Source organism: Osmerus mordax, chromosome 2, assembly GCF_038355195.1.
Source record: "Osmerus mordax isolate fOsmMor3 chromosome 2, fOsmMor3.pri, whole genome shotgun sequence".
Classification (NCBI taxonomy): Eukaryota; Metazoa; Chordata; class Actinopteri; order Osmeriformes; family Osmeridae; genus Osmerus; species Osmerus mordax.
Genome location: NC_090051.1, coordinates 4,898,577 through 4,926,543, shown reverse-complemented (window position 1 = coordinate 4,926,543; position 27,967 = coordinate 4,898,577). Strand labels below are relative to the sequence as shown.

The window sequence follows — 27,967 nt, the reverse complement described above, 5'->3', positions numbered from 1 at the left end:
AACCGCCAACTTCTCGTCATTACAACAACAACAACTTCCGCTATTTTGCTACTTCCTCAGGTCTCACAAACATGAAATCACCCACTGCCAGCAGGACATAACCAGCCGGCCTGCGTTGTCACTTTCTGTACCTTTTATGAACAACACCCTTGTTTGATGACCGATTTACTGAGAGGCAATTATGTACAACACAGCAGCTCATTCAATGGATGCAGAAACTACCTGTAGCAGAGAGTACTGGGTAATTAAGCATCGTCATAATTGGGTTAAAACCATTTCCTCCTGGAGGGGAGTATCCCAGACTGCCATGTTGCCTCTTGGCTGTGTGGCTGGGCAGGGTTTGAACCCCGACTGTGTTTACCTCACGCAGTTCCAATTGGGTAGAACATTCTGGACAACAGCACCTTTGTGATAAAGGGATGAACATACGCATACACACACATGCATCGACATACACACTGACACACATGAATATAGACACACACACATAAAGCCATACACATAGACACACACAGGTATACACACACACACACACACACACAAGCAATATAGACATATGTGGGGGATAGCAGGAAGAGCCTGGTTCATCTCTGCCAAACTTGGAGCACGTGAGATGATTCACTAACTCCTGAGGAACTTCGACTGAAAATGTCAAGGCCAATTTGTGTTACAGCGCCTCTCTAAAGCCACTTGTTCCCCTTTAATGAAACATTTGCACTGCGGCCTTCTCGGCCCACAGCTACACAGAAAGGAAGATATTCACCCCCTTGTAGCAAAATAGTCTTGTTTTCAATGCAGTGGTGTGGCTTTGTTCCCTAGGCCACACATACACACACAAGCATTCACCACACACAGACATACATACACATAGGCAAACTAGGATCACTTTGTTCACTCTCTTTAATGCACACAGTAGTAACAAATTCACACACACAAACACACACCGGCCTTATCCCAGCCAGCCTCAGGCCTTTTCCACAGAGTCCATCCATATGCATTATAATTTGATGTGACGGTTTTCCCAGCCCAGCAAAGACAGTACAGTACAGCTGGCTGTAGTCTGTTATACAGTACCGTGCTGGCTGTAGTCTGTTATATACAGTACCGTGCTGGCTGTAGTCTGTTATATACAGTACCAAGCTGCCTGTAGTCTGTTATACACAGTACCAAGCTGCCTATATTCTGTTATACACAGTACCAAGCTGCCTATATTCTGTTATACACAGTACCAAGCTGCCTATATTCTGTTATACACAGTACCAAGCTGCCTATATTCTGTTATACACAGTACCAAGCTGCCTATATTCTGTTATACACAGTACCAAGCTGCCTATATTCTGTTATACACAGTACCAAGCTGCCTATATTCTGTTATACACAGTACCAAGCTGCCTATATTCTGTTATACACAGTACCAAGCTGCCTATATTCTGTTATACACAGTACCAAGCTGCCTATATTCTGTTATACACAGTACCAAGCTGCCTATATTCTGTTATACACAGTACCAAGCTGCCTATATTCTGTTATACACAGTACCAAGCTGCCTATATTCTGTTATACACAGTACCAAGCTGCCTATATTCTGTTATACACAGTACCAAGCTGCCTATATTCTGTTATACACAGTACCAAGCTGCCTGTAGTCTGTTATACACAGTACCAAGCTGCATATATTCTGTTATACACAGTACCAAGCTGCATATATTCTGTTATACACAGTACCAAGCTGCCTATATTCTGTTATACACAGTACCAAGCTGCCTATATTCTGCTATACACAGTACCAAGCTGCCTGTAGTCTGTTATACACAGTACCAAGCTGCCTATATTCTGTTATACACAGTACCAAGCTGCATATATTCTGTTATACACAGTACCAAGCTGCCTATATTCTGTTATACACAGTACCAAGCTGCCTATATTCTGCTATACACAGTACCAAGCTGCCTATATTCTGCTATACACAGTACCAAGCTGCCTGTAGTCTGTTATACACAGTACCAAGCTGCCTATATTCTGTTATACACAGTACCAAGCTGCCTGTAGTCTGTTATACACAGTACCAAGCTGCCTATATTCTGTTATACACAGTACCAAGCTGCATATATTCTGTTATACACAGTACCAAGCTGCCTATATTCTGTTATACACAGTACCAAGCTGCCTATATTCTGTTATACACAGTACCAAGCTGCCTATATTCTGCTATACACAGTACCAAGCTGCCTATATTCTGCTATACACAGTACCAAGCTGCCTATATTCTGTTATACACAGTACCAAGCTGCCTATATTCTGTTATACACAGTACCAAGCTGCCTATATTCTGTTACACACAGTACCAAGCTGCCTATATTCTGTTATACACAGTACCAAGCTGCCTATATTCTGTTATACACAGTACCAAGCTGCCTATATTCTGTTATACACAGTACCATGAAGCATCCCTGTGTGTACCTGACCCTCCCCAGAGGAGGAGAAACACGAGAGACCTCAGAACAAGGGACGCCCTCCACTCAAAAGAAAATGGCCACTGGGAGGCTTTTAGTGTCTACAAAAGGCAACGCTGCCATCAGAAGGAACGCTAAGCCCACACCCAGAGACTAGCACGGCCCGAAAGCTTAGAAGAGAGAATAACACACCGGAGAAAACCATTTGTCACATCTTGAATCTGCGGGCAGTCGGACCGTTTTCTCAGGGGAAAATGTTTCTGTTTTTCAACTCTCTACCTCTGCAGTAGCTCAGAGTACAACCTTCTCCTGCGGAACCTGATTTATGCACACTTTTGTCTAATCTCTAAAACTTCACTCTAAAGCCAGGCTGTAGCCTACACTGGCACTCTATGGATGCATCTGGTTGATGTGTAGGTGGGTGGGAAGGCCTACTGGCCTATGTATTGTGTTATGTAATGTTATTACACAGGCATAGCTAGCTTACGCCTTGAATGCTTACACAGTCAACACCAGACATGATGCCTACTGGGACTTTGATGAGAAATCACCACCACATAACAAACCAAGGCAAACATCAACAACTAAACCATTCACCACAACGTGCACTGTACTTCCTACAGTTTAAATGCACTATTTGCATGTCCCTTTTGCGTCTGTTAAAGGAACAAAATGCATTTTAATGCCTAATGTTTTCCCTGTCATATCGTTTTATACAACCAAGCCATGATCCATAACACACGCAAGTGATGCAAGTCGCTCTGCAGGGGCGAACAAGTCCGGGCATACCTCATATTCCCTTCCCTCTCTTTCTACCAGGCAACAGCAGCCTCACAACAGGATGTGATGTAGCACAGGCTACGCCGCTTGATCATCCAGTTTGAGATCGAGAAGAGCTCTCTGCTAACAGTGACACACTACTGACTACACACTACCTCATCAAACGCCACCCAAGTAGGTTATTAATCAGTGTCGTACGGATAACCCATCATCACTGTATAAAACGGACATGACGGTGTGGCAAGTTATGCGGAATCATTGCGTTCCCACCAAGTAGAGCACATGCAGATGTCGGTCATAGGACCTAAGTATGAAAGAGGGGATAACTTGGTGAGATGAAAGGCTTCTTTGACTGTCTTGGCGGATTGATAAACTGTCGTTTTGTTAAATAAAACATGAGAAATCTCGGAAACTCGGGGACAGTTTTTAAGCATTAGCCTAGAAGCATCGCTAATCCTGTCCAGCCTGTGCTGGACAGATGGGGTATAATTGTCACCTAAAGTCTGGGAGAAAAATATGTTTGTGCCAGTTTACGCCTATTTTGCTACACAGTTTTCAGTGTTTGATGCAGTATCCAAATGAAAGCCCACCAACCTTGTATACTTGTCCATAGGTGCCATTGCCGACCACTTCCACTAGTTCGAAAATCCCAGCCGGGTCCTAAATAAAAAGTAACACGTTATACGGTAAAAACAAATTGTGATTGATTGTGTGATTATTAATACAGCATGGTCTTCATTCTATGGGGCAGATGCACATGATTTTTCTTAAATGTGCATTGCAAACAAAGAGTAAATGACATTTTTTTCTGAATGTGTATCTATAACAAGAACTGGCACGTTTGGTCAATGCTTTTGTAGGTGTTTAGGAGCGATCGCGTAAAAGACCACTGATAAATTAGGAAAGCAATGATGCACTCATTGAATGCTCGTTCAATAACATGCACTCACCCGCAAAGATGCGAGGTCTATGTCCACAAGGCTTTTAGCAGGAGAATCGTTCGCCATTTTTCAAGAATAAATAGAAATCGCAAAGTATATTTTATCTCCGTCAAGATGATTGTTAACTTGCAACGCCGTATCTCATCGTTGAGTTGTTTTTCTTATTCCTTGGTTAAACAATTTCGGTCCTAAGCGGGTTTTTCTTTGTACTTCCCGACGCCGTTGTCTAACCGACGCGGTTACTCCATATTGAGCTACCGCGACTGGCAGTTCTAGCTGCTGTCTCTAGTCTCTCAGCCCTGCCTTCCTGCCTGCTCTCCCCCCTCGCTCTCTCTCTCTCTCTCTCTCTCTCTCTCTCTCTCTCTCTCTCTCTCTCTCTCACTCACTCCACCATTGCTAGCATCTCTAACACAGGAAGCTGAATCTGGAAGGTCCTGTGTGAGTGTATGAGAGAGAGAGAGAGAGAGAGAGTCTGCAGGGGCAATGGAGGGTAAGCATAACGTGATAAAGGCCTCCCCCATCTTTAACAGTGGAAATGTATCCACATAATCCCACATCATGATCTACTCCTGTCCACAATGTATTAGCATACCTCCCATAGGTTGAGCCATTCTGCTGTCATTTGATTAAGCCTGTAGTAGGCCAATCTCAAATATCATTAGAGGGCCTCAATAGTCTGACTAACTAATTCATTTCCCTCTGACTTTTTCACACCACTTTCTGACTTTTTCTCGTGCTTCCTCTCCTAACACAGTAAGAATGTGTTACTTACACCCCCCCTCTCACACTCCCTCTCCCCTTGCTTCTCTTCCCTAACTTTTTCTCTCTCTTTCCACCTCTATCCCCCCCTCCTCCCACTTCTTCCTAGGTGTGTAAGATAAGGCCTTTTTTTATGGTTCTTATCAGCCTTTTTACAATGACAGTTAACTGAACTTTATATTTATTTAAGAACTGCTGTTAAGCATAGAGAATCTACCCAACTAGAAAACCTGTCATTAAAATAGGTTGTTACACACATCATGCTAAGGGGTAATTAGAGCATGTGAAATGGAAGCAGTGATATAAATATTTCACCAGCGCTGTCAACTCTGGGATTGTTGTGGGGTTGGTCCGTTAAATCCCACCCTCGGTGATGCTAGGTCTACCTGCCATTCCAGACTGGGCACTCAGGGTAGTCTGACTAGGGTTCAAGGAGACATAGTTACAATGCTCAGCGTCAGCCTGAGGGGACAAGGAGACAACGACACGTTCATGTGTGACACGTTCAGCAAAAAAAAATTCTATGAGTTCTAGAACACTTAAGAGTGTTCTAATACTATGTTTACCAAAGTCCTGTCTTGAACTTTTGTGAACTAAATGAACTTGTTATATCATAGGCTAGTCTGGTTTAGCCTGGTCTAGTGTGTTCTAATATGGTCTGGTCTATCCTGGTCTAACCTAGTCTAATCTGGTTTTGTCAGGTCTAATCTGGTCTATTCTGGTCTAATTGGATATCTTCTGGTCTAGTCTGGTCTAATCTGATGTCTTCTAGTCGAACCTAGCCTAGTCTGTATTTGTCTGCCCTAATCTGGCCTAGTTTGGTCAAATCTGGCCTATTATAATATTGTCTGGTTTAATCTGGTGTGGCCTGGTCTAGTCTGTCCGCAGGTTTTTTTTAAAGATCCTGTAAAGTGGAATTAAAAACGAGTTTCAAGGTCACCACACCACAGAATAATGTATTATTAACTACCCATCCAAACTCGAATGAAAAAAAACACAGGCAAGTATGTTAAATTAGGCTTTGAAATCGTAATAAAATCAGCAGTCTTCTCTTTTTGAGACTGGGGGGGCGTGTCACCTGAAGGAGCTGAAGCTCGGCCCCCTCGCTGGAAGGCGCCGCCTCTCTCAAGTAAGCTACCTACAACCCAGATAATGAACGCTACGTCAAGCAGAACAAAACAGTATAGAATTATAATGTATTTGTTCAATGAGTGAAACATACAGATGCATATAAATGAAATATTCCCCTGAGCTGTAACACAGGAGTAAACATTTACAGCAGAGACAGCAGACAGTGAGCTCTCCAACTACTTCTAGCACATTAGCTAGGTTACCGTTTCACCAAAATACCATCATTCTACACAGAGTATCCTAATATCAAGTTAGCGGTTTGCACTAATTATAGCAGAGATACCTCTGGAAAAGTTATCTATTATAATTATAACAAGCACACAGAACTGAGTGATGAACTGCTGGCGGCGGTGGATGGTCCAGGTGCGATTGGAGGATGAACGTCCGGGGGGCGATGCTCGTTACGGCTCCGTGCTGCAAGAGAAGCCTTGTGTTGGTGAACCCCGTCTGTCTCTGGTCCATGTTAAAACTGTCCGCCGTGAAATGGTCAGTGGCGCAGAGGCGGCTGTTGGAATTTATTCTAAGCTTTCCATCACAAAATCTATCTACCTATTTTTCCTTTCATTATCAACAGGGAACTTAAATGGCGTCGCAGCGCAGCTGGAGTTCTTGTATCCAGGGAAGATGCAGTTGCGGGTGGTGGGAGACTTCCTGAAGCTAGCTAGCTAGCTGATGTAGGCTACAATAACAGTACAGCAGGAGGAGCCATTCAGTGATCTGACGTAAATGGGGCGAAATGACGTAGATAGGGCATTTTTTGGCTCCGCCCATTAAAACCTGATCTGAAAACGGAAGAGAAACTGTTCTTCGGTCTAACTCCACATTTCAGTGCGACAAAGTTTTAGCGCTTTGCACATACTTTCAGGAACTCATTTCACACGTATATAATGTACTTAGAAGCAAAACATGGAATTTACTTTACATGATCTTTAAGTGACATGGGTAACCCCAACCCTAGTCATTCAGACCTGAGAGACCCATACAATGTGAGCCGTTACCGTTGCCGTTGTCATAGTTCCTGAGGCTGAGAGAAACATCCCACGGTAGATTATTAACAGCAAAATGGAGGGGGGCTGTGTGTAGGTGTCAGTTTGTTTGGTGTGTGTGTGTGTGTGTGTACATGGTGTGTGTGTGTATCTGAGCATATGAGGGAGAGACAGTCTTTTATTCCATTTGGCCTCCAGTCACAGAATAGTTCTGCACAAAACAACAATAAGAACTGTCAACATTTCCACCCAAAGCTTCAGTTGACTGACTATCAGAATGTTCTCAAGCATTCCTTGCCCACTATTTTCCTAATTTATCTCCACAAAACATATGCTTCCATTAGGGCAGTAATCTTAATATATATTGGGGGGGACACATCCCCCATTCAAATCTGGTCAAAACGTCCCCCCCAATATATTGATAAAAAAAACATAAATGTGCTACCCTACGACAGGCAACCACGCACGCTGTCCGAAATTATCATAAAAATGTAATCATATTCTAACTATATAACTAAACATAACAAGTTTTCAGGTGGGGACCCTCAGCCTCCCCTGCAGATTTCGTCCCCCTCAATGTTGACTCCATGGCTACGGACTTGGCTTCCATTCTAAACAAACTTAAACATGCTGTTCATACTGTATTTATGTTATTACAATTGTCTGGAAGAACATTTTTCATGGTTTGTTTAGCTCACTATTACAACTCTAGTAAACTCCTAGTAATCACCAGTGCTGCTACAGGGATACTGTAGATAAACAAAAAATAATTAACTTTGTGTAATTCTGTAGGAGATAAGTGAAGTGTGTGTGTGTGTATGTATGAGTGTGTGTGCACGTGTGAGTGTGTTTTAAATGTAATCGTGTGTGTGTGGGTTAGGGTTAGAGAGAGAGAGAGAGAGAGAGAGAGAGAGATAGGTGTGTGTGAGCACTGGTCTGCCCCAGCAACAGTGAACCCCCTCCCTCGCCCTCAAAGTGAGTCAACAGCAGCGGTCTATCAGGTCTGACCAGTGCCAAGCAGGGAAAATAAGCCTGGGAAAAGCTGTCTGTGTTTGTGTGCCCCCATGGGTGCATGTGCCTACACATCACAGCACAGCACAGGGGCTTCAACACAAATGAATATATTTCAAACTCTACTGTTCAAAATATCTGCAACGTAATAGTAACCATACAGCCAGGATGTGTGTTAGGAATGTAATGAGCACACACACACACACACACTTCCTCTTCTAGCCTCAAAAGGAAGTTTGAAAAAGAATGAATTTGCATACAAAGGTAAGATGGAAAAACATTCAGAACCTATCCATTCACCAGAGTTCCTGGCACACACACACACAATCACACACACAATCACACACGCACACACATTATCACAAAAACACACACAATCACACACACACAGATACACACGCTCACACAGGAGGAAGAGCAGAAAAAGAGATGTTAGGTACGTATCACACTGACAGCCACTCATTCTCCAGGTTAGCTGGGATGATACTCAAATGATACAATGCAAATACTCCTCTTCCCTCTGTGGTGAATCAGGTGAAACTCAGACTTGTTGACATGGAGGGTTCATGTCGTGGTCCACACCAGTTTGTGTGCAGAGCAACCACGTGCATGTCTGTGCCCAGTCATGTGGGTATTTGCATTTGAGTGTGTGTATGTTTGCATGTGCCTGCATGTGCATGTCTGTTAGTGCATGTGTGTGCTTAAGGGTATTTGTGTGTACATCACAAAACACAGGCTCATAATATAACAACTTCACATGGCATAGACCAGCTCAGAACCTGCTCCTCTTGTCTGTCACAAGTATGGACATGCACTGAAGGGAGCTTCACCGGGGTTCAGATACACACAACCCACAACATGACGATGTGACAAACACAGATTTGCACTGCCGCAATGTCATGTTGCTGATCGATAGTGATGATACATACATTGTGAGATGAGAAAAATGTGAGAAAAACATTCATGGGTGGAAAATCATCATGTCACCATGGACTACAGGCCAGGCGGTTGGTCTGATATCGACGTGAGCTGGGCATGTAGGTGACCACTAAAGTCAGACTGGGGTGTGGTCTGTCTGTCTGTTGTTGTCTGTTTGAGAGAAAAAGGAGCTGTCTCTGAGAAATGCTCTCTCTATGAACCCTATGGCCCCAAAAGCACTGCCTGAGTTCCTGCCAACACAACACTGCCATCTTCTGGCCAATAATTCCTACTGCGTGAAGAAAAAACCCTGAATCAAAACATTCAACATATTTTTGCCCGGCAACAGACACAGAGTGTGGACTATATAAATTACCTCCAATGACAGAGACGTAGAGGAAAAAAGGGAAAGAGAAAGTGTGTGTCACTTCCATCTGGATGACTCCACATAGGCATGGAATAACCCAAACATAAGGTCACAGTTTTACCTTTGGGGTCCATGTCATCTTGTGTTTCATGGTTTCATCACCTTGGTCCCTTTCCTTGAACACTTTGAAGAAAACTTGCAGGAGCAATAGCAACAGGCATTTCATTTTGCTTAGTTATCTGGGTATAACGAGAGAAGAAGCCTTTTTAGCCTGTTTATAAATGTTTTCTGAATGTTGAAACAGGCATTCTGTAGGCTGTGAAACTGTGACAAGTGATGAGCATACATCTGCATTTTCACAGAAAACACAAGAAACTGCCATAGACCAGGTTTGAATCCATGGAAGTATTGGAATCTTCCGGGGCTCTGGTAATTTCTCTCCTGGTCTCTTCTCTCAACAAAGAAGGATGAGATCGAAGGAGTCTTCCTTCAGATCTTTACATTTACATTTAGTCATTTAGCAGACGCTCTTATCCAGAGCGACTTACAGTAAGTACAGGGACATTCCCCCGAGGCAAGTAGGGTGAAGTGCCTTGCCCAAGGACACAACGTCATTTGGCACGGCTGGGAATCGAACTGGCAACCTTCAGATTACTAGCCCGACTCCCTCACCGCTCAGCCACCTGACTCACTCTTTACTTTCAGGGCCAGGAGTGGATGGAAGGAGGAATCAAGTAAACATCTAGAGTTAACCTCGGACTGTGAGTCAGCCTGAACGCACTGCACTCCCAGCCACACAAGACTACGGGAGTTTGAAGTTGCATAACAAGCAGCCCTCAGTGTCTGCAGGCATCAAGGCTGGACCGAGACGAACATTTCATTCTCTCCATGACACACAAGGAGTGAAGACATGTTATAAAACAGAAGTTTGAGTGGAGCTGGCCAAGGCAGTGAGTTTGGTGAGATAGGGTCCATATTTTATCACTAAGGGAGGATAAAGAGATAATATTAGAACCAGAGTTAAGGACCATGGATGATCTATATAGTTCAAAAGTAGGCCTGGTCTGTGTCTGGAGTATGGATGGATGGGGGGGGCTGAGGTGGGGGAAAACAGTGTTATCTGACCTGTCGTTGCTCTGGGGATCCACTTTCACAACTCAAACTTCTACATTTGACGGACCAGTTTGGAGGGCCCTGATAAACAGAGCGTCCTCCGGGACATTGGCCCTTTTTGAATCCTCTAACAGCACAAAACCCAAAACACATTGAACAGGTGCAAAACAGAAGACAGTCAGCATTTCATCATTTTGCTGTTCATTTAATAATGTACTTATAATTATTATAATCATTTTTTTTTTTTTACAATTTAGAATATAACTTTATTTTACAAGATGGTCCATCCTCATTTAACATGGAGTAAAACACAAGATCATATTTCACACAGCCTGTTAGTTTGTGGTGTCTCTATATAACCTTTAGCCACATGGTAGGCTATAAGGTATTCAGCTGTGAAATTCAAGTAAGAGGTCTTTGTCATATTTGAAAGATGCACAAACACCCACTGAATTTCTGCCCTCTTCTAGTAGAAGTAAACTACAAATCCCATAACTAGCGGTAGCTTTATCTCAAAACTACATTTCCCTTGTCTGTGTAGTTCCGTGATGAGATTGAAGGTTCTAGGTACACAGGGTAGATGTGACTGAAGATTTAATATTATAACATAAAAGACAACTAATTGAAGAAAAATGCGCTGGTTTGAAGGTTCTATTCCAGCTGCCATCGCCGCTGCCAAACACCAGAGCCTTGTTTTCGTCGTCGTTATAACAGGTAACAGCTGTAATAATAGCTCGCTCGCTAGTTTGACATCGTCGTCAAGCGTAGAATTTCTTGCTGCTGGCTAGTTAGACTATACAGTAGATCAGCAAGCTAACCAGTTGAATGATTCGTAGAAAACGTAGTCTACGCTAGCTGAGCTATGTGCACTGTCACTAGCTATCACCGGCTATTGTGAAGCAAATAAGCTGTCATTGTCAAGAAAACATGACATATCACAAACGAATAGGAATGTCAGTTAATCAAGAGAAATGTGTGGGGCTGACAAGCTACTAATGCTAGCTAGCTAGCATAGCTTGTTAGCTAGCTGCTAGTTTGCTGTAATGGCAAGCTGTGACGCTGTTGACAGGTGACTAGCTTTTGATAGTTTTGGTAACAGTTTTGTTATAAATAATGAACTAGTAAGTTGCTGACAGAACTTGATCATTTTACATTGACAACATAAGCAACATGCCAATTCATAATTTTGATGTGTGGTCAGTTTAAGGCCATATAATTTTGCGTAGCTGTTCCAGTAGCACTTGGTGGACGTCGTGAGTGACTCAACACTTCTGAAAAATTGTAAAAATATTTTCTTGACCCCCAGGCGACGATGACCAGTCCACACAGATGATTTCCAGTTGGGAGGACGACAAAGTTGCCGATGCGTCCCTTAACACTTGTGTCGCAATTAAGGTGGATGCCAAGAGGTAGCCTAACTGCTTTTGACCTTAGTAACATTGCGAAAACGGTGAATTGAACAGTGCCACAGGACATGAACACATTCCTGACACGGTTTTCTCTTTTCTTACAGTGAGACATGTGTTCAGTTCTCCCAAATCTGTATCCTTTCATTGCCACACGGGTGATCAATCACAATGTTGCTGCGGTTTCATTACTAACTTGCCTTGTTTGTTTTCCACTGGCTACTTCTTAGCTATTTTACTTACTAACAGTAAAGTACTGCATGTCGCTGTAGTTGATGTTGTCAACGAAATATGTGAAAGCTGCAATAGCATATTGTGAAAGACTGAAAGCATGTGGATGGAATTCCTCCCACAACAAAAGTAGGCTCATCCGAAATAGGCGTATCTTTTTCTGCTTGTGGAGGCACCAATACAGGGTGTGAATCATTGTAGCGGTGTGCTGTAGGACTCCCTGAAGGCTGCCTCTGCTGACTTGACCTTAACCCAGCCCCTCGCACAGACCCAGTGGTGTGCATCCCCTCCAGCTTCTTCATCGGGGAGAACGGCATCCCTCTGGAGGTTATCGCCGGAAGCATTCCCGCTGAGGAGCTTAGGAAGAGAATTGACAAAGTCAAAGAGGTAGCGAGCTTCCTGACTCTCAAACACGAGCCCCCGTTCGATGTAGCCGAGGTGTTAGGTTTCTGACGTCCTGTGTGTGGCAGATGCATGCCCAGCAGATCCGTGCGGGGGTGGAGGCGGTCGCCCCCCAGGCTGAGATGGGGCTCCCCATGGAAGCCCCACCCCCAGAGGAGCAGGCCCCAGCCCCGGTCACGGCACTCCCGCTGTCCCCCCCTGCTCCACAAGACCTCCAGCCCACCCAGACACCAGCCACAGAGTCCACAGCCGCACCGTCGACATCTAAAGGTAACACTTAGGAATTGCTGGAGACCAGCTCTGTGTGAATCAACGGCATTCAGTGCTGTCGTATCGTCTGGATGGCAACATGGATGATGACGCGTTAAGCTTTGTCGCCTCTCCCACCCAGAATCCCTGTCCAGGCCTGTCGAGGAGGCTTCTGGTCATGTGACCCCCGGCGAGGACAGGAGCACCTCATCGGACGACGCCTCCGCCAGCTCTCAGCCCGATGAGGGCCTGGATGCCAAGGTGGAACGGTAGGGAAATCCACACACACACAACCACACACACACACGTATACATAATGCACACAGTAAGTCTACTTGCATACCGACTGACCAGTTTTCTCCTGCTTTTTCTTCTCTTCCGTGGATGACTTTCCCTGCCCAGGTTGACAAAGCAACTAGAGGAGAGGAGAGAGCAGAAGAAGAAAGTAGAGGAGGAGGTAAGTCCTGACGTGGCTGAGCTGGTCAGGGCTGGACACGATGCTCTCTTCAGCTGCAGGCTGGGGGACATGTGCCTCGGTGTGGTGATGCAGTCTGGTGTGTGTGTGTGTGTCGTCTGTTCAGGGCGAGATCAAGAAGGAGATGGAGAGGAGGAAGCAGGGCAAGGAGGTACTGGACTTTAAGAAGAAGCAGGAGGACGACAAGACCAAGCGGATCCTGGATGAGAGGAACAAGGACAAGGCAGAGGAGAAGGCGGCCAGGGAGCGTGTCAAACAGCAGATCGCCCTGGTATTGAGCCTCTCTCTCTCTCTCTCTCATTTTTCTCTCTTCCCCTGTCCTCTTCCTCCCTCTCTCTTCCGCTCTGTTTTTCTTCTATCGCCGTCGCTCTGTTTCTGTCTCGCTCTCTTTCTTTTTTCTCCTTTTCGTCGTCTTCTCTTCCTCCTCTCCGACGTCCTGAAGTGAACGCGGGCACTAGAGGTCAGATCTCATGAAATCAGCTGAAGTAGAGCCTCAGGTCCCTGTCATGGTGCATTCACCACCAGAGGCTGGTTGATGGGTCACAGTGTCAACAGATACTCCACTGCCCCCTACGGACTGGCATGTAACACTGCAGTCCACAGAGGATTCCGTCCATAGTTGAATACAAAGAATTAGAGATGGCTACATAAGTTCTTTATTCATCCTTTAGGGGAAATAACAGAATTGATCCTGAGCTGAGGAATAAAACCAGATCAGATGACCTAGGAGGAGTGAGGTGTGTGACGTGAGGCTTGTGTGACCCCCCCCCCCCCCCCCCCCCCCCCCCCCCTCAGGACCGTGCGGACCGGGCGGCCCGCTACGCTCAGAACCATGAGGAGCTGGAGACGGCTCGGCTGGCAGCCTTGCAGGCCAGGCAGGCGGAGCAGGAGGCCCGGAGAGAGACCCCGAACAGAGAGAGGAGGTACGGGGGCTGGAACTAGGCTTCACCATCAGGGCTTCCTTTTGTCTTCCTCCCGGATTCATATCGTGAATTGAATTGAAGGCTTACTTCATGGATAGTGGAGATTTTCTGTGTTCTGGTGTGTGGTTGATTTGTGTGTGTGTGTTTGTGATATGTGTTTTCCTCCCCAGCACCAGGATACAGTTCCGTCTCCCAGACGGTTCCTCCTTCACCAACCAGTTCCCCTCAGAGAGCAGGCTGCAGGAGGCACGACAGTTTGCTGCTCAGGTCAGTCTCTCGCTCTCTCTCTTCTTTTCTCTCTCTGTCTCTCTCTCTCTGTCTAACACTCTCTCTCTTCTTGTCTCTCTCTCTCGGTCTCTCTCTCTCTGTCTATAGAGAGACCATCAGCTTCCAGATAGCACGTTATCGCTAGACAGAAAGAGCCATACATTTGATCAGCTACCAAACGGTACATGTAATCTGTAGACGGGTGGCATCTCTACAGATCAACATGGCGTCCCTACGTCACCGTCACGTCGGCGCAGCTCACAACCATGGGTGTTTGTCACAGCCATTGGTGTTTGTCCTTTTCAGGAAGTAGGCAATCGCTACGGTAACTTCTCCCTGGCGACCATGTTTCCACGGAGGGAGTTCACCGGGGAGGACCTGGACAAGACCCTGCTGGAGCTGGAGCTGGCCCCCAGCGCCTCGGTTGTCCTGCTGCCTGTAAGCCTCACACACACGCCTGACACCTTCACACCCTGCTGGAGTCACGGGGCTGGACACGACTCGGGGTCTACTCTATCTGATCATATGTCCCAAGACAATCAGGACAGTGACAATTGGCTCTTTTCCACAAAACTGTTTGGAATCGAAAGTCATTTCTTGATTTGTCTGTCTCTCTCCCTCCCTCTGCAGCAAACGGGGCGCCCGGCCCACTCGGTGGTGCAGTCGTCCGAGGGTGGTCTGTGGGCTCTGCTGGGCTCCATCCTCTATCCCCTGCTCGCCGTCTGGAGGTTCCTCACCGGCTTCCTGTTCAGCAGCCCGGGCCCCGCCCCCTCCCCTGCCCCCTCCCAGAGACCCGGAACTGCCCCCGCCTCGGGCTCCTCTGGTGGGGAACCAAAGAGGTGAGGGCCTGGGGTCCCAACCCCCACCACCTGCCCCTCATGACCTCCCTCACCCTGCCTCACCTCAGAGGAGAGCTCCATAGCTAGCCTGGCAGGGACTGCAGTTGCGGAATGTTCTGGAGTAGGGGGATTAGGGTGGCTTGATGATATGGGGAGTTTGTTGTTGCATAACAGTCAAATTGTTGTCATAATTGTCATATTCATGCCTCTCGCTAATACTATTCTTCTCTCTCTATTTATGTTTCTATCTTTATCGCTCTCTCTGTCTCAGGGAATCCCTTCGCAAGCGCACAATGGAGAAGAGACCAGAGGACTTCAAGAAGGACGGTAAGATCCACAGACTTCGAACCCAGGAAGACAGCGAAGATGACAACAACACCTGGAACGGGAACTCCACCCAGCAGATGTAGCGCAATAACACTGGTTCTCTCTCTCTCTCTCTCTGTCTCTCTCTCTGAAACGGTTTGACTTTGTCGAGTGCGTGCCGTCGGTGTAACTGAAGATTATGCTGATTTTTAGGGCTATGTTTATTTGTTTACCGATTTTCTCCCTTTCCCGTCATCCAAGCTTGTTAAGTCCTCCTGCTTCTTCCTGCATGGGTAGATATAATCAAGGTAACCCAACCCTCCATGGACTTGAACAGACCCTTCTCCCGTTCCCCCTCTCTTTGTGTTGAAACTACTAATTGCTTCAGACTCGCCTGACCAGGTGTCTGTGTGGGGGGTCAGCGCTGGCCAAGGAGCTTCTCTCCAGTCTGTTAACTTGTCTGACGGCTGCAGAGGAGCTTGGAGTGTTTTATTTAACTGTAACCCAGCTGGGTGAAGCTGGACGAGCCAGTGAGTGGCTGTAGCGAGGGGGGGTGTGCATAGATAAGTTTTCTACCCTGGCTGTGGGGCCACTGCTGGCAGAGACTGCCTTGGCAGTAGAATGTGTTTCTACTAGTTGAACATGAGCAACCACTGGAACTGCTCCTGTATGTAACAATGGCAAATGATGATGATGATGATGATGATGATAATAATAATAATAAAAAAGTTTTTCAATAAATGATGTTGTTTGGGTTTGTAAGTACATTCTGAAGGCGGTCAAGCAGGTGCTAGGTTGTACACTGAGATGTAAGTTAATAACATTTTATAGTTTCTTCATAAATACAAATAATGCCAAGGCTTGATTTATTAGTCACAGTCTTATTCAAGAAGCATAGTGACTACTTTAAGGACTGCAGGTATCACTATGGCTCAGATTTGTTATTTAATATACATTTAAAATTATGAAGACACTGATGTGAATTGACATTCTTTAAGATTGCCATGCAAACCCTTATATTCCCAAGGCAAAGTTTCTGCTGTCAAGTATCACTGCTAAAAAAAGTTTTTTACGTAAGGCACACAGTGTAACACCGCTTCAAATCATTTCACACATTATAGCTCTTCTGACGATCTCTCCAGAAGCCATAAGATGGTGTGGAAGAAGTTGGATTTTCCTTCATATGTTCTGTATAACCTTCTCAATATGTCTGAACTTAATGCCTCAGAGAAACTTATATAACTATATAACAGCTATAACCGCTGTGTCTGACTTGGTCGTTATGTTGAGATGTTTGTTAAAACTCTCTTGCCAACACATAAACCCCAGAACTCAAGTCACTGTTAGCAAATAGGTAGATGGAACACTTTCTTCATCACCGTTTCAACATCTCTCAGACGGTCTTAAAGCTGATGAGGTAGTCTGGGTAGGCCCCGGAGTCGCAGAACACCACGTAGATGAAAGGGTTCTGCAGGTTGTCCACGGCGCAGTCGTACAGGTCGGACCCCGGGTCGCTGGGGTTCAGGGGGTCAGGCTCCCGGATGCCGCTCCTCCCCTGGCAGGGTTTACCCACCAGGACCCGGGCGCGGTACATGTACTTAAGCCCGCTGGCGTCAGGGTTGGAGTAGGTGTCCTGGCAGGAGTACCACGTCTCCTTGGCGAAGTAGGTTCCGTTGCCGAACATCGTCGCTGTGGAAGAATCCAAAAAGTCGTCAAACACACAACAGAGGGACACTAATGTGGTGAAATAAGAGTGTTTTTCTGAACACGGCCCTGGTAAGGAGTGTCGTTATCAGACAAGGGATGTCTTAGTTACCGTTCCTCCCACAGAAGCTCCTGTTGAAGCCATTGGTGGTGATCTTTTTGCAGATATCGTTTGTAGTCCCGTGGTAGAGGTTTAGCTCATTCTTTGTTTTGGGGTACTTCTGGTCCAGACCCTGTTTCTTCACAGCATACCTCTGCCACTGGTTCTTGCTCTGAATCCTCTGGATCTGAAGACGAGACCGACATATAGCTAGATATAGATATAGCTGACACTAGATTCAATTTGTACATTTACGAAACAAGGGTTTTAGAAGATAAAGCACTCAAGACAGCTCATTAACCTTGACCACTTGGATTTTTTGTTGCGTCTGAGTTTTTGGATTGTGGCTGGTTTGGAGAAACTCTTTCTCAACACTCTGGTACTCTGATGATGAGGAGACCAGGTCAACAATGGACAGGTCCTTGGAATCCATTTTGGTCCAGCTTGGCGGAGGTTGGATAACAGCTGTAAAACAATACACACAAAGTCTCACAAAATTTCCCTCACTGTTAACTTTTTTTGGGCCATCATACAAATGCCCTTAAATGTGAGAATCGTTTGACTTCTCTACCTATGTCTCCATCGGCTCTCAGAGTCCTCTTGACGCTGGAAGATCTTCCTCTGCTGTCTTTCTGCTGCATGGGTTTGAGGTCCACCTTGTACGTCTCCCCCTGGTGGGTGTAGGTGAAACTACCCTTTTTCCCGTGGTAAGCCAGCTCCAGGTCGTAGCTGAGACTGGAATCCAGTTCCCTCCAGACCTCCCCTTCCCCGACCTCCCAGCGCACCGTCTTCCTCAGCCTGCTCTCCTCCTCCGCCCGGCTCTCCCGGTCCTTGGCCTTCTGAAGGAAGTCTTTGATCTGGAGGACAGAGTCCAGCACGTCCTCCTTCTTCCCCGAGACGGTCACCCCATCCTGGGACGCGGTCACCAGGAACTGCACCTGGTTCTTCCGGCTGAGGGCCACGATGGCCTCCTTCTCAGGCTCCAGGAGGAGGTCCAGGTGGCTGGAAGGCACCAGCTGGCTGACACACTCCTCTGAGAGGAAGGAATCCAGGTGTGCCTTCACCTGGGCCAGGCTGGCTGGAGTGAGGCCGCACACCTGGACCTCCATGCTGGGGAAAGGCACAGCAGCAGTGGCCTGCCCCAGGCACACAGGATGTTTGGTAAGAGTCTGAACGGAAGTGGTTTTGGCAGGTTTGGTAAGAGTGAAGGTGGAAGTGGTTTTGGCATATTTTGGTGTGATTTTAGTGGCTGAAGGAAAAGGAGAAAGTCCACAAATTAGGAGTAGTAATTCTCATAGAGATTGACTAATAAAATCACTTGTAGTAGGAGTGTGGCACATTCTATCTTGTGTTACTGCTACAGAATCTGTTTTGGTTTTGAATGACAGAAATGTGGAATCCTTCTCTGCTGACCAGACTTACCACTGGGTTTGGGGGTCACCTTCTTAAACTGCTTCATAACCTCCTCAAAGTCCTTCATCATCGCAGCTTGAAATACAACTATGTGTATGGTGGAGACAGAGGGCTTCCTGAACATCAGCAGATAGTCTGCTATCGCCGCCATCATGGCATTCCCCACCTGCAAAGCTCCTAGATTTCCGGCACCTGTACAAGGATTTTACAAAACATGACACTGACCTGATCTGAGGTAAACATCTGTGTCAATCATCATTATATACATGTCATATTATTGTTATATAATCCACACATTGCGACATGAAAATACAACGTCATGACATGAATAGGACTAGAGATAGGAAGGGAGACAGCAACACTCATGCTCACCTGTTCCCAGAGCTGGGAAAGAGACTGACTGGACCTTCTGGTCTTCACACTTCTTCAGGGCTGTAACCATGGAGCTGGTGATGTCGACCTGCTTGGTCCTTCCCACCATGTGCATGATGTGCTTGCTGTGGAGATTCCCAGGCTTGGTGAGCACCACAGCATCATCGGGTTGTTTGCCTGATAAATTAATCGTGGGGGAAATTCACTGGAACTTAGAAGACCGTCTAAAATACAAGACCGTTTAAACTACAAGAACAATACAAGATTAATGTGATTGAAGCTGTAGTTATACTACTCAAGGTAGTGGGGTTTATAGGAGAAGCAAACTCATACCTAGAGCTTCACACTCATCCACCACGGCCTGTCCTGCAGCTTTAAGGATGGCCCCCGACACACCTACACAGGAAACACAGTGAGCTGTTCAACCAATAACACCTCAGATGCAACAAATATCCCATGGCTGTCAATCAGATTCATTGATAAAAAAAAAGAAAGTTGGACAATTATTTTTATGACCTTCCACATAAGACAATTGTGTTCTGTTCAGGCTGATGTGCTGTAAATACACAGTTTTTTGGATCAAAGCGCAAGAAGACGCAGCCTGCTGTGATTGGCTGCTGAGAGTGGAGGAACAGGAAGCTGACCTGTCTTCAGGTCGAGGGTGGCGTTCGTGCTGTTCACAATGACGTCAGTCTTCTCCTTGATAATGTCACCATGAAGCACTTTGACTTTTATTGGCCCAATTATGGCTTCAACTGTGTTGGCTGAGAAAACAGAGGATCAAAAAGCAGACTACGAAACAGACTTCTCGTGTGTATGGTTTGAAACCATTTGGAACGTATGAATGATTTACTGACTTTTCTGACTGCTGTCGTCACTCTCAGAGTCTGTTGTCCATGCATCACTGTCATCATCCTCATTACTGCTATCTTCATCCTAGATTACAGTCAGAAAAACATAACTAGAACGTTTTACGCACCAGTAAACTGAACATTCTTCAGAAATGCCAACCATCCAATATGTAAAAATCATCAGTCATCAAAAAAACATTTGAATGAGCAGATAAACCAAATAAAGCTGGAATGTTCCAGCAGGTATTAATTCAGATGTTTCTAAACATTTGAGATACCATGTGGCTGGAGGTCCAGAGGGAGAAGCCCTGCTGAAAGGCCTGCAGGATCGGATCCTGGTCCACCAGCAGGTAGATGAACCTGACCACGGAGGGGGTGGGAAGCTGGGTGAGATGGTTGTCGATGCCCTGGAGAATGGCACCCACGGAATCAGCCCCTGATAAGCCGCCACCACCTGTCACAGGGGCGGTTACATCAGACTTTTAGGACAAATTCATCAAAAATAGTCATGTCTTCATTGAGCAACATGCAGGATCTGTGACTGGGACCTCTTAATCTGCAGTCGAATGCTCTCCCACTGAGCTATACCCATCCCCATAACATGGAAAGTGCATTTAATTACATGAACAGGGGTGGTTGGATGAATTCAGTCCCATCATAGAGGCTGTTCAGAAGGGGACCTGAACCCAGCAGAGTCATGCTGTCTCGAGCGTGACCAGGTGGGTGTTCCTACCTGTTCCCACAGCAGGGAAGGAGACGGTGGTGATCTGCTTCTCCTCACAGCGCTCCAACACCTTGGTCACTCGCACGGTGGCGTCCGCCACAGAGTGGGGCCCCAGCATGTGCAGGATGAAGTCGCACTGTAGATCCCCTCCGCTGGTCACTCCAGCCACGTGACCCTTCAGAGGCCCTGCAGGGGAGCAGAAGAAGAAAAACAGAGTACATCACAACTTTCTCATCTCTGACTGCTTTAAAATGGGCCTGTGACTCTCAACAGCCATGCCTCAACTGAGCTAGACTGAGAAAACATTTGTAATGGAATGTATAGCAGATGCTTCTATCCAAAGCTATGGGGGGGATTTGAACCTGTGACCTGCAGTTGAAACGCTCCAAAACTTCAAACAAACACTACCACTGCAGTCAAATGCTCTACCAAAGCTCTACCACTGAGCTACTTAGCCACTTAGCCTAATTGCAGGTAAAGTGTAAGCCTGGTCCCAGAGATAAACCAGTGTCCCAGGAGCCAGAGAGGGTTATCTGAAGGAGAGAGCTGCTTACGGATCATCTGGTACTCCTGCTCCATGGCGCTCCCGGCAGCTTTGGTGATGGCCCTAGAGACTCCTGAAATCAACAAGAGCAGGTTTGAGGGATCAGAGCACCTCAGGTAGACTCACTCTAAAGATGTAGACAGCCATTCGCCTGGCATGAAATACTATTCAAAACATGTCATGAAATGTGAGTTTCATGATTTTGAGTGCGTGATCTTGTTGGATGAATATGCCTACCTCCTGTTAGGTTGAGGTCAGAATTGGTAGTGTTCACAATTCCTTGGACTGTTTCCCTGGTGATGTCGCCTTTCCTAACCTCGATTTTGATGCCGTGGATCATCACTAGTGTAAATGAATCAACGTTTAGCTAGATTACTTGATTTACCCCCAAGTTTGTGTTTATGAGAAGTTTGAGTTTATGAGAAGGATGCACAAACATTCTTATGTGAGATAAAGGTAAAGTGTCAAACCTTGATTTGAGGGAATTTTGGACTGAGCAGGTGCAGCCTTTGGCTGAACAAATAAAAAATGACAAACAAGTTACATCTCTAATCTGAAAACACACAGAGCTACTAAAACAGCTGACCTAAATGAAATCTCTGAACGACAATGGCTATTAGTAATATGAGTGTGTTTTATTGAGAGCTACCTTTTTAGGACGATGCATTCTCCTATTCAGTTTGGTCAAAATGTCGTTCATAGGGTCATAAACCTTCTGCTCAAAAGACACAATGAAGACCTCTCTGATGCTGGACCAGGCTGTCTGAGATGTGTGGTTATCCAGGGCCTCCAGTATGGCTATCAGGGAGAGTTTGGGGTCCATGCCACCTCCCCCTAGGGCACAACACAACCACAAAAAACGACTTTAGTAAGAAACCGCTGACAGGAAATTACCTGTACAGAATAAATCACAACAACCAACCACAGAGTTTGAAGTAGCATCAATATCTGTATGAGTAAATATATAGATAAATAGTGAATGAAATCGTGTACTGATCCATTTGCATGCTCTAAGCCTCACCACCTTGAAAGCACACCATTCCTGTGTCTGTGTGGAGGCTTAACAGTACAGTACCTGTGCCGATTGCAGGGACAGACACACTGACAGCTTGCTTGCTGTCACACAGCTTGAACACCTTCTCCATAGAGGCTGTGATATCTGCAGGGACACTGGGCCCGACCATCTGAGCTATGTGTTTACATTTCAGGTTTCCTCCCCCGGTGAGCACGACACCGCCATTATTCAGAGGACCTGTTGAAACATTCACTGTTAAGGAACAGTTCCAGGATACGAAACATCAGGTTGACCTGTCTGCTTCGACGTTGTTTTATAACCATGTAATGTCCGCTACGGTATTTGTTTACCTAATTGTTTACATTCATCCACAACTGATTGTCCGGCGGCTTTTAGAATGGCCCCAGACACACCTGTAAAAATCATGACAAGGCAGATTTACATTCACACAACTGGAAAGGCTAGTTTCAGATTTTTTTTTAATAATCAATCAAATGCACAAAACAAAAGAAAAAAAAGAAACACAGAATTCACAGAACTGACTTACCAGAATTCAGGTTTAGATTCTGGTTGTTGGAATTTACAATGACATCCACAGTCTCTTTGGTGATGTCTCCCATCTTAATGTTCACAGAGACCTGAGAGACTGCATAGACAAAACCAGGGTAAAAACCTGTCTGAGAAATTAAGGCTTAGTTGAAAGTGTAAGATTGCTAAAACTTTATTAATGGCTCAAGGAGATGACCTGGCTTAGCTGGTAGGGGCGGTGCTGAGTTTTGTGATGCTGAGCCTTGAGTGACAGTTGTCGTCTGTGCAGTAGTAGAAGTGGTTGCTGTGTTTGACACTGTAGTTTGATGATATCCCTGTTTAACACAGCAAGGTAGGATATATCCATTTGAATACATGCTTGATGCCATAACTACATATTCCACAGAAGCACCAAGGAATACACCTTGTGAGATTTATAAACCAGGAAAGACCTGGTGTCACTAAGCGGAATTTAGTAACCAGATACAGTGTTACTGAGAAGAAGGAAGAACTCACCAAGGCTTCAATGGCTGATTGGAAGTCCGCAACTAACTTGGCATCAGTTTCTATTATATTTATGTTCTTCAGGTTCTGGGTAGATGCCTGAAAGCCGGTAATGAACTGAAGAATTCCCCTTATCACTGCTCCGCCGCTCTCTTTGACGGGAAACCCAAAGGGGCCACAGCCTAGTGCTGGCATCCCAACAGAGGTGCACATCCTGTTCTCTGCCTTGATGAGACTGTCGTGCACTGCTGCCTCGAGATAGGTGATATTCTGAGTTGAGGACCCCCAAACAGGTATACCAGCATAGAGGAGCAGCTTCGCCTTGAGGGTGCCTGTTTTCGACTCAACCACATCTCCTGCCAGTAAACTCTGTTTTTCCTTCAGGAATTTGTCAAGAACCTTCTTGATCTCGGGACCCCCAGATTGTAGAAATTGCAGGGCGATTGGGTTATCCAACGCCAAGCCGCTCAGTGGACAAACTAAAGCATCTGATGCATGTTGGGAAATATTATCTTGACTAATGGTTAAAGTGATGCTGCCTTTTATATCATAGCTGGGCTTCTGAGGAACCGTAGCCACTTGTAGCCTTAGGTGCAGATCGCATTTCAATTCTTTAGCTTTTGCCTTTAGTGCTACTTCGTTCTTTTCTAGGGCTTTGGACTCCCCAGCCTTTGTGTACACGTGCTTCTCAGCAGTAATTGCACTGACCCGAAGTTTCACCATTTGTACGGCCTCTTTGATCTTCTCACTTGCCGCCGTGACCTTCAGACAGGGGGAGTGTGCATTTTTACACGCTAGAATAGTCACCCCCAAGGCCTTGAGATTGGGGTCGTCAGAAAGACCCATGCAAGACTCTGCGTATTCAACTTCTTCGAGTGAATTGAGAGGGACGTCCTCTGTCGTGGGCTTCTTGTTCTCCAGGTATCCAGTTATCTTGCTCAGCATGTCTGCCACCACACTGGAGACACCACAAATGCCGATCTTTGTAACTGAGGAAGAGATGTTGACATCTTTGTCATTCCCGCTGGTTTTAAGGTCACTGGTTAAATCTGTTTGGAACTGCCTCCACTGTTCACTGTTGGTCACATTGTTCTGCTCTAAGGTGAGTTTGATGACATTCTCTTTGATGACTTTGTGGAGTTTGTCTTCAGCTTTCTGGATTTCATCTTGTTCTCCGAGGATCTTTATTGACTTATCGGCACGGAGAAATACACATGAAATATTCATCGGACGGAAGTGGTCCCTTTCAAACTTCTTCAGGTCCAGCGACATCATGAAGTTTACAAGAGGGACAGACAGATCAAGCTCCTTAGCTTGGACATTCATCTGAATTTCTTTTACGACCCTCTCTGCTGTGTTCACCTTGTCCTTCAAACCCTTCACACATATGCTTTCATCTTCTTTGGACAGTTCCACATCTGCTACTTTGCCTGAGATACAGTCCCAGATGAAATCCATCTCCTCCTTGGAACCCAGGACGATCTTAGATTCTCTTGTGTCCCTCTCCGTCTCAAGATCTTCTCTGGCCTTCTTCACAATGTCCTCCAGCTCCTCCATGACCCCCCCAACCACAGCATGCGTTCCCACCACCACAATCTCAGACGTGCCTCTGCTGTAGGACACTCTGGCGTTAGGGCGGTTCAACCCAAGGCAAGTACTTTCAACTCTCTCCCAGACCTCCATGGCAGACGGCAGCTTGGCCTTCTTGTACTTCTCCAGCAGGGCCTGGGCTTCTCTGCGGGCGTTACCTTCCCACGCAGGGCCCAGACGCAGCGCCCCCAGAGAGTCCTTCTCCATGGTCATCTGTAGCTCCAACTGAGGAGGGTTGGCGGCCATGTTGATTGAAGCACCAGCGTGAACCTTGTCCAACATGGCCTTCATCTCCTTCTCGCGTCCCTCGTCACCGCTTATGAAGCCCAGGATGGCAGAGCAGAGAGGGATGGCCACCTTTGTGGGGAAGTCTGGTTGCAGAGCTGGGTCTCCGCGTAGAACCTTCTGCAGACTGGAGTAGAAGAGCTGTGCTGTGAGGACTACCCCGGTGAGAATGTGTTTCTGCTCCACCACCTTGCTTGCAACTGTGACAGAAAAACAACCAACCCATTGATGAAACATGAGGATAAAATGCCCGGTGTTGACATTAATAGAATAGTCAGAAGAACATATATCACTATAGTTTGAATGTACACAAAATTGATTGAGCACACATTCTTTTTTATGTTACAAGGCATTTCATGCTTGTGACAACATGATGCCACGTTTTTTCCCTGTACAGTTGTGTTCAAATCAAGCGTGAACCAATATATTTTGGATGACCTACCGTGACTCTCCTTAAAGGTTATGACAATGCTCTTGTGTTTAGTGACCCAGATCAGCGAGGAGATTTCTCCTCCTTTACTTCTCTTGTTGGAGAAATAGAGACTAATGGTTTCCTCGCTAAGCCGGCTCATGTCCCCCTGGACAAGCACAGAGTCGGTCTGCTCCAACCCAAAGGCTGCGATCTCCAAACCCTGGACCATCTTACTGTTGCATTTCTTCAGGAAGGACTTTCCATCTGTATGGGTGACAAATTGACCAGTATCCTTATCATTACACTCTGCAGTTTGGAGATTCACAATTCCTTCCTACTCTTTCTAAGTGGAAATGCATGAATATCATGTTAATGTCGACCCACCGATGTCCTCTTTGAAAGTGACCAGTATTCTGTATCCATCGTCAAGTGTTTCCCAGACATTCTCTGCCCCTTGGCTACAGCTGCCAATGTACAGAGATATGATGTCGCGTTTGATGTTGTCGTTGAACCCGCTGAGGATGAAGCGCCTGGGGTCCAGCTTTCCCTCCTCAACCCTCTCCTTGTGTAGCTCCACTGAGATGCCGTAGGAGTGTTCCTTCTTTGCCAGGATCTTCTCCACATCTGGGTGATCAGTAAGTGTTCAGAGCTTCGTGGTTATTCAACGGAACCCACACATTGACCCATTTAAATATTTGTTTTTATTCTATTTTTTTTTTAACATATTTTATCCCCTTAGTATTAGTTAGACTTTGTAAACTACTTATTTACGATTCTTATATGTTTAATGCATGCACCTTCCTACCACAGTAAATTCCTTGTCTGTGTGAACTTTCATGGCGAATAAAACCAATTCTGATTCTGATTCTGAAATCATGTCAGACTATGCATGCATGCATGCATCAAAGAAATAATGACGTATGTATTATTTTGATGTTATGAAAAATGTTGTTAGGGTTACTTAGTGAAAAGATCTTGATGTACACCGCAACTCTGGGGAAGTCAAATGAAACCATTTCTAATGACAGTAAGCTTGTTGTTTTCATATAAGTATTTCCTCATTCATTCCTTTGACCTCTATTGCCACGGTGATAAGTGATGTGATGAGTCATGCTGTTTTACAGACCACACATTCCAGCCACACATTTCTGCCAAGGCGTAAGCAGAGCTTTATCCAATCAGTTGAAATCTACTTGCATAAACTGAGAATTATGATTCTGTATTTTGCTAGTCTTGCTGTATGTAGCACCGTAACAAAGTCAAGACAATCACTACAAACAAACTTACCTGACCGGTTAGACAGTTTGAGGATCCAGCTCTTCTTGCCATGCCTAATAAGACGATACTCTGGCACAAACTGTTCAAAGTACATTTCAAGGATCTCTTTGGCGTCTTCACCAGTTTGTCGGACCAGTAGTGAGAAGGCCTCTGTCTTTGTATCTTCAACCTTTGTGGTATCTAAACAATGGAGTACACAAACAATTAGTGTAGTCTACACAGAAGTAACCCCTGTATATTACTGTACATTCTCTGTGAATTACTCTTTGTCCCCCAAGGAATAAGGAATATCAATCTCACCTGCATTTGGCTGCAAATGTAAAAAAAAAAATATTAGAGTCAAAGTATCATTTAAATGTAACTATTGATGACCTATATATAACAAGTAATGAATAGACTAGTAGTCACCTTGTTTTGAGTGCTGGGAACAGACATACCCAGCATTGTGAGTTTGCTTATGTCTGGACGAGGTAAAGTTTTCGGTTTAACTTTTTTCACTTCTGCTTGGTTATCCTTCTCCAGTTTCACATGAAGTTCAATCACTCCTAATGGTTCTTTGAAGTCAATCTGGTGTTTGCCTTTTGTTAAAACTTTTTGCATGACTATGGAAGAGATCATGATGAAGTTACAGTGTGTTGGATAGTGGAGAACTGAACGTTTGACTGGATGTTGAATTCCACATTTAAAAGACCTGTGTGATTTAATACATGAACACTACTACTGCACAGATGTAATTTAATTAAGTATTTCATATTGATAATAATTACCTCCATCGTCTTGATAAACGAGCAATGCTTTTCTTTTGTCTCCAGGGTAATCCAGGATGTCCAAAACCTCTCCCCCAGACCGCCTTTTGTTTTTGAAGTACAAATCCAACCTCTGTCTTACTTGGTGCAGGTCGTCCGGGAGACCCTCCAAAATAAGCCTTTTTTGTGTCATTTTGTGAGCCTGTCAGTCGGTAATTCAGTAACGACAGATCATAACTTTACTGAAAAGCGCTTGGAAATGCTGGTCCGGAGTCGACCGCTTCAAAGTCCTCTTAAATGAACTTGTTTGCGATTTACAATGCAATGGAAAAACCCTATACAGC

The 27,967-nt window shown here is 45.5% G+C and overlaps 3 protein-coding genes across 7 annotated transcripts in view; 1 reads left to right on the top strand and 2 right to left on the bottom strand.

The window, feature by feature from the left end:
* LOC136965315 (mitogen-activated protein kinase kinase kinase kinase 4-like) overlaps positions 1-4,386 on the bottom strand; it is a 64,778-nt gene extending 60,392 nt beyond the window's left edge. For all 4 annotated transcript variants that reach the window (XM_067259425.1, XM_067259433.1, XM_067259440.1 and 1 more), the window contains exons 1-2: positions 4,184-4,386; positions 3,828-3,893 (exon numbers count right to left, since the gene is read on the bottom strand). In XM_067259425.1, coding sequence (XP_067115526.1) covers positions 3,828-3,893; positions 4,184-4,240 — 123 coding nt within the window. In that variant the 5' untranslated portion in view covers positions 4,241-4,386. The remainder of the gene's footprint in view (positions 1-3,827; positions 3,894-4,183) is intronic.
* A 6,627-nt stretch (positions 4,387-11,013) lies between these two features.
* Positions 11,014-16,278, top strand: ubxn4 (UBX domain protein 4). 2 transcript variants are annotated; one of them, XM_067256210.1, is made up of 13 exons: positions 11,014-11,173; positions 11,766-11,868; positions 11,973-12,001; positions 12,365-12,483; positions 12,567-12,768; positions 12,890-13,016; positions 13,150-13,204; positions 13,329-13,493; positions 14,018-14,145; positions 14,316-14,412; positions 14,719-14,850; positions 15,043-15,251; positions 15,523-16,278. In XM_067256210.1, exons 1-13 carry the CDS (start codon positions 11,092-11,094, stop codon positions 15,659-15,661), a joined length of 1,587 nt encoding a protein of 528 aa, XP_067112311.1. In that variant the 5' UTR covers positions 11,014-11,091; the 3' UTR covers positions 15,662-16,278. The 2 variants fall into 2 exon arrangements, with proteins under 2 accessions (XP_067112311.1, XP_067112317.1); XM_067256216.1 differs by lacking the exons at positions 11,014-11,173; positions 11,766-11,868; positions 11,973-12,001 and adding an exon at positions 12,016-12,246.
* Positions 16,279-16,365: 87 nt separating this feature from the next.
* parp14rs3 (poly(ADP-ribose) polymerase family member 14-related sequence 3) lies at positions 16,366-27,939 on the bottom strand. Its single transcript, XM_067252312.1, has 25 exons — positions 27,645-27,939; positions 27,276-27,479; positions 26,887-27,057; positions 25,984-26,223; positions 25,630-25,863; positions 23,325-25,387; positions 23,026-23,143; positions 22,828-22,926; positions 22,631-22,693; positions 22,341-22,517; positions 21,915-22,099; positions 21,736-21,778; positions 21,503-21,607; positions 21,276-21,338; positions 20,731-20,907; positions 20,276-20,451; positions 20,004-20,082; positions 19,791-19,910; positions 19,480-19,542; positions 19,147-19,323; positions 18,784-18,966; positions 17,933-18,610; positions 17,663-17,826; positions 17,374-17,548; positions 16,366-17,246 (listed from the first exon to the last, which is right to left on the bottom strand). The coding sequence occupies exons 1-25, from the start codon at positions 27,814-27,816 to the stop codon at positions 16,951-16,953; spliced, it is 6,225 nt and encodes a 2,074-aa protein (XP_067108413.1). The 5' UTR covers positions 27,817-27,939; the 3' UTR covers positions 16,366-16,950.
* Between the last annotated feature and the right edge of the window lie 28 nt (positions 27,940-27,967).